Source organism: Fukomys damarensis, unplaced genomic scaffold, assembly GCF_012274545.1.
Source record: "Fukomys damarensis isolate Sample0158 unplaced genomic scaffold, DMR_v1.0_HiC HiC_scaffold_30, whole genome shotgun sequence".
In the NCBI taxonomy this organism is placed as follows: Eukaryota; Metazoa; Chordata; class Mammalia; order Rodentia; family Bathyergidae; genus Fukomys; species Fukomys damarensis.
In genome coordinates, this window is record NW_022900942.1 from 50,237,207 (window position 1) to 50,243,882 (window position 6,676).

Here is a 6,676-nt window from a genome sequence, read left to right on the forward strand (position 1 = left end):
GGAAGTATTCACATGTATTACTTTCTAGGGGTAATTGAAAAGTTGACATTACATTTTTATGAAAGTAAAATATGCACCAGTTTTCTCATTTGCATTATTCTTAAGCAAAAAGAAATGTGCAGTAGTCTCTATTAGATCCTTTTATGTGGATCCAGAAAGTCTCATCGTATTATGTAATGAATGCCCAAATGTGTATTCCCTTATAGCAACTATGGGAACTTTCTCACCCTCTGTAAAATATATAGTTAGACTTGCCACACTGGCCTGTTTTGAGAGTCAAAGGGGAAAATGATGAGAAAAACACTGCTACTTTATACAGTCTTTCTTCTATTTCACGCAACTTCTCACATACTTTATTTTTGGCTCATATTTGGTTCACCCTCACAACATAGAGCTTTCAGTTTCATTTAGAATTAACATATTGATGCTGTGTTAGAAAATTGAACAACACAAACTTTACAGCACAATACTCCAAATTAAATAAACGATAGTATAAACATAACCGTGCAAAAGATTTAGAATGTATCTCCACTCACTAAGAGGGCCGAACATAATGGGATTAAAGCACTGCCACTTGTTAGAAAACACACAACCAAAGAGAATAAGCGAGATTTCTTCTTCCTCCACGCGATTGTTCATCACACTCTCTGTGGAGACTCGGGTCATCTAGCGGTTTGTCTTGGTTCTGTGCTGTTTTACATTGTTGCTAGTCCAGCTAGCCCTTGAATCATGTCACTGTTGGCAAGAGTGGAAGTCGTTACCATTTGCCAACTGTTCAGTAGCTTATGCATTGAAATTCTCAGTTCAGTTCTTAGAGGACAGATGGAAATGGTTGCACTATGGGCAGGGAGCACAAAGATTCTAGATCCTCTTCTCATCCACAGAGAGTCATGTGGAAAATCACCAGTGAGTTTGGTCCAGGAAAGCTGGTCTTGCTGAGGCACCAGATGACCTTGCAGACATATTTAAGTCATGCACTTATCTCCTTTTGTCACTCATCAGACACATTTTACAGTGGTACATTCGTTTATCAACGAAAGCAGAGATTTGATTATATTGCTTTTCTCATAAGCACCACCTCAATAATTCCGCATCTATCCCATCCATGTTATTCTTTCTCTCTCATCTACAGTCTGGCAGCATGAGCATGTGTGATGTCGGGATGGCCACAGAATCATGACTTACAGTTGAACAGGTCTGGCTACACCCAGTATCTTGCTGCAACCTAAAAAAGACTGTTTCCATCTTGACTTCCCTTACACACAGAGAGTGCTTATTTGAACTAAAAGCTACAGTAAAGAAACGACCATATATCAGTTCTGTGACCATATATTCATGAAATTAGATGGCACATAAATTATGTGTGTATTATTCCCAAATATAAAAGAGATGTGTACAGCTCTGGTTTTCCTTAATCCTTCTCACAAATCCATTCTAATTACTGACGTCCTCAATGTTTGGGATTCTTTGCTGTTTTATTCTGTTTTTCCTTACCAACTAGTGATCTGTAAAATAAAAACACTTCAAGGGTACATTAAATTTAGAGAAGTTGAATTTGTGTTTCTCTTTTTCCTCAACTAGACCCACAGGGTAACAAAATTGTGGTAGTAAACTGCTATTGCATTAGCCATTCTTCCGTAAGTACAGCGCTCTCTATCGATAAGTGAAGAACACAGGAGTTTCTCCAGAAGGTATTTTTTCTACTGAGGCTTTCACAATGCATTCAATGGCACCAGAGTTTCACTAAAGAGATTCTCTTGTCCCCTTCCTTCATATGGAAGTGTCATTATCTCCACGGGGCTCATTTTGCCAAGCATCCTTGATTCAGAACGGGTTGAATATGTACTAACAGATTCAGAGCCACACAATGGGGTGTGATCATATTTAAGGGGAACCTTTTTCTGTTTATTGACTTTTTCCTTCCATCATGGTTGTTCCATTTCTTCCACCACCACCTTGAGCCTTACAGGTAAATGAGAAGTTCAATTACATGTAAAGTGACTGTTAAATCAGCAGGCCCCTTGTGGGGGTCTGGGCCTCCTCTCCCTGCTTCAGTGGCCTGTGTGCTCTCTCCATTACTGCTCCCGAGGACGGTACATCCATCAGGTCGCGTGTGGCGGCCAGGGTGCATCTTATAGCTTTTACTGCATATGAGACATTGCAGGCCTGTTCTCAGGAACTGCCAGGCAGACTGGGAATCACAGTCACGGTTAATAGCAGCGAATTGCCAGCTCTTGATGGGTGGGTAGTCACTCCTTTCACTGGCTGCCCCCTGGGGGAGAAGGTAGAAAAACAGAGGGAGGGAATTAGAGTGACTTTGCACAGCTGAGCAGGTTCATGCCGCTGGATCAGTGGCAAGCATTGGCAGGGCTCCACTCTGGGGAGGCTCACAACAACATCACGGTCTCATTTTTACCAATTGGCGCTGCTGTGTTGCCAGTGGTGCACAGGGGGAGGGCGGAGGGGAGGAGGAGCTGGGAGTGGGGAGAGGGGATGGAGCCACAAGTCGAAGCTAAATTAAACAAGCAAAAACAAAATTCATGTTAAAACTGGTTAGTCCACCCCAGTTAGTCCTGTGCTACTAATTGTACCAAACTGGTATTTGAAGTTCCCTGGGTGATTAAAGAGTTGGCTCACAAACTCTCTGCATAACCTTAATTTTTTCAAGGTTCTTTGAGTGGAGAATGGCTTATAATAATGATTTTGACTAATACGATTTTTGACATGCAACTTTAATGCTTAACCTTAGTACAACTCCAGAGCATTTCATGTGTACTCAGCTGTAAAGAGTGATGATTTAAAGGGATAATATAAGAAAAAGGTCGTTCTAGAATGAACCTCTAACAAATTGCATAAAGGGAAGCTTATTATTTCATGAGTATAAAGATATGCAGTTCTTCTGATCATTTTTCTGCTTGGTTCAAAAAAAAAACTGTTGAGACACAAATGGGAGAAGAAACAGGAAAAAATGAAATAGAAATCTGCAAGCAAGGAACATTCTTTTGATGGTTATGATTTCATCGCCACTAAAAAGACTCTACAATAATGTGGTTATTCATCTCCTCTTTTGTTTTGGGTGAAGAATTCGCTCTAACAAGAAAATGCTGTTATTGGTCGGAGGGCTGCCTCCTGGACCGGACCGGCTCCCCAGCAATTTGGTTCAGTATTATGATGATGAAAAGAAGACATGGAAAATACTCACAAGTGAGTGTTCTTGTTTATTTACTCACCTATTTGTTTTAGGCTAGAGCTGTCTTGATGAATTAAAAAACATGTTTAATCAAATTGGACATTTTATTGATTTGTTACCCTTAGGAGGTATGTTTATGTACCACTGGCGGTTTGGAGTAAAAGACTAAATTAACATTGCAGAGGTGGCAAATTTGGTAGTCAAATAGGCCTCAATTAAAACTGCCTGGAATCTCTATACTGGTTTGTTTCCATGTGTGTTGGAAGGGATGAGGGTGAGGCCGGGTGAAGAGGACAGAGATGGTCCCCAAAAAGTGCTTCAGTTAGGTTTCTATGGTTGATTGAAAAATGAAATGTTGGCTAATAGCATTAGTAAGTTTGTTTGCATTAAAATAGTTGTTTAGCTCATTGTCTCTGACACTAACATTCATTTGGCCTTTCAGGCATTTTGTACACTAATCTTTACTTCATAGGCCTGGGTCTTATTGAAATGCCCCCTTAGATGCCCCACATTCACAGCCTGTCCCCACGCATTAAATTGTGCTTGCAAACTTCTTCCAGCCGAGGGTCTCCTCCTCCCCGCCTTACAGCATGATTATGTTTTACGGCAAACCTCTTGCCTTGGGCACTGAGATTTGGAACTTATTGTTACATCCGTTATGATTCCCAATCTGACTCAGTCATGGAATCAAAACTCATTGTGTCTTGAGTGCAGCAGGCTGTGTGCACCAGTCCCCTCGTGGGCACAGTGGCTGCACTGGTCAATAAAACTAAATTTTAACTGTCAAAATTGCTCAGAGCTGTATAGATAAAATAACAAATGAGAAATTTTGATCCATAAATCAAAGCCATACATTTAAAGCCAACAAAAGTGAAAGTTTGATTTTCTTATCGTATGTGTCTTTTAAGCAGTTACATATTTTATCAGACTGTTTTTAAAAATCATTTCCTTTGCTCTTCCTGAAAGGCCTTTACAATAATAGAAACAGGGCAAGAGTTTGCCCGTAAGAGCAGAAGAGGAGCAAAGACGTGAGGCAGAGCTTCAAATAATACATTCTGAAGATGCTTTACCCCAGCAAAACCTGGGGTAGCATTGCCCAGGTGCTGCTGCCAGAAAGCTCCCTGGACGCCACTCTACTACAGTTGTAGTAAAGAAGTGGTAGAATAGTAACAGCAAGATTAAGAAGGGAGAAAGACAAATGAGTTAAAGACGTCTTAAACTGGTTTTTATTCTCTTTTTGGTGAAAATTACACCAATAGTGGTTTAAGTATCTGAGTGAATAATCAAGATATATTTCAAAGATGCATCAAAAGCCAAAAGTAAAATGAAACCAAATATCCAATTATTTAGTCAAAAGAAAAACATGATATATGGGGACTAGAATGAGGAGAGAGAAAAAAGAAAGGATAAAAGTTTGTCAGAGAGAGGGAGAGGGAGGGAGGGAGGGAGAGAGAGGGAGAACCAAAAATCAGAGCATAAGGAACAGAGAAGCATTAGACTCAACTAATAAATACTCTGTGTTCACAAATGCACCTGTTTTTTCCAGATACATCAAGCTATTTCCAAATTGCTACTTATTTGAAACCCTATAGTAAAGGCAAAAAGATTAATTAAAGCATCACGAACAATACCTACAGAAAGTCTGGTGTCTGTTTTAAACCTTGCTCAGAAATAGATTGATCCTAAAACTGATTTGGAGTAAGAAGCCCAAAATGGGACACTTCTGCAAGTGAAAGGGGGTCTATTAGTTATTCCAGGACCATGATGAGAGACTAGGCCATGTGGTAACCTAATTTAAAGTTTCACATTGCCTGAGATAAATCCTGATTTAGAAGAACGTAGTAAGAAAGCATGAACTTCAAATCCTGGTTCATGATCAGATCTCTGACTTTGAGCAGGTCAGACGGTCTTATAAATATTCTGGCTCACAATTTCTCCATTTTGTTGGTCATTTGCACATACAGCATACACTATCAGGTATTATTGCTATTATTGTAACAATACTGCTACTATTAGCACAAGGACTGTGTATACTTCAGAGGCATTAGTCAACACAAGCTCTGCCTGTAAAGGGGAATAATAATAACACTGTGACAGTATGACATTCAATCCCCATTGCTCCAGAGTAGGTTTATTTTCCATAGTTTTTGTATGTTAGATGGAATAATCTGCGGCCTAAGAAGTAATAATATATGGACATTCATTGAGTCACCTCATCCGATGACATAGGAATTAACGCATAAATGTAGAAAAGTTCTCATAATAGGAACACATTTTAAGATCTTGAACCCTTCCTCTATGCTTAGACCTATTCAAAGCTTTAAGGTAAATGTCCACTCTACTTACATTAATTTCCCTGGAATTTGTACCTTTAAAAAATGGAGTTTATTTCCTGTTCCATGCATGTTTCTATGGCCCCAAGTGAGGACATATTTTTTGTGTCTGCTAAAGAATTGGATATATTTTTGTTGGTGGTTTATATTTTTACATTAGGATATTTTACTTGGCCAAATTTGAATATACAGTAACTGACAGATTTCTATAATATTTTGGACCATGTAATAATAGATAAAAAATATTTCTTATGTGAATATGAAAATATCTAAATTTGCCCCAAATCTGATGAAACAACAGGAATTTACTGTCATTCTCGAAGATGAGGATGACAGGAGACATCCTCAAGGCAGGAGACAGTCTCCTCACGTGGGATCTGCTTATTTACTGAATATCTTCCTACAGACTCACAAGTGAATTAACAGGTGTCTGAGACTGAGGTCAGCTAGAACTTCTGAACCTCAGTATCCTTTGCACACTCAGCTCAAGCAAACATTTCTCACTGGGCCCAGCACACCATTCACAGGCAGACACTGGGGAACCCTTTCTGGAGTCCTGCGATTGGTCCCATCCTATAATAGAGAAGAATTTAAAGGATTTTTGAAATACTGCATGCGGGGCACACTCAAGTAGTAATAAACTGAATAGAGTAGAAGTAAGGGGGGATGAGTGTGTGTAACTCAAAGAAACACAGTCCAAACAATCAGCCAAGCAGTTGTTTGTTCCACCCAAGTGGCAAAAGGAACATAAGACTGGGTAACATGCGGGCACAGAGTGTATTTTATTTTCCTTTCTGGAGCAATCAGTTAATATAAGATGATAGAGCTGATCTTTAAGAATAATGACAGAGCTCTCCAGGCTCTATCAGAAAAGGCACTGAGAAATAACATGTAAAAATGACTGCAAAGCCCTTTTGTCAATGTGAAGTGTTCAGTAATAACAACAAAATTGGGCATTGTTGTTCTCCTGCCTGTAAATAATAAAAGGGAAGTTGAGACGCACTTTTGTTCATTTTATTTTACAGCCCTGCTTTTCTTACACCTCTCACTCCTGCACACAGTCTCCTGTTTCATTCTTAACTTATTAGAAAAAGTACAGGAGACATGAATACTAAAATGGCCAATGCAGAAAAAAAAAAAAAAAAAAAAAAAG

At 39.2% G+C, this 6,676-nt stretch overlaps 1 protein-coding gene across 2 annotated transcripts in view; it reads left to right on the plus strand.

The window, feature by feature from the left end:
• Klhl14 (kelch like family member 14) overlaps positions 1 to 6,676 on the plus strand; it is a 104,326-nt gene that overhangs the window by 26,134 nt on the left and 71,516 nt on the right. For both annotated transcript variants that reach the window (XM_010641470.2, XM_010641471.1), the window contains exon 3: positions 3,083 to 3,204. In XM_010641470.2, coding sequence (XP_010639772.1) covers positions 3,083 to 3,204 — 122 coding nt within the window. The remainder of the gene's footprint in view (positions 1 to 3,082; positions 3,205 to 6,676) is intronic.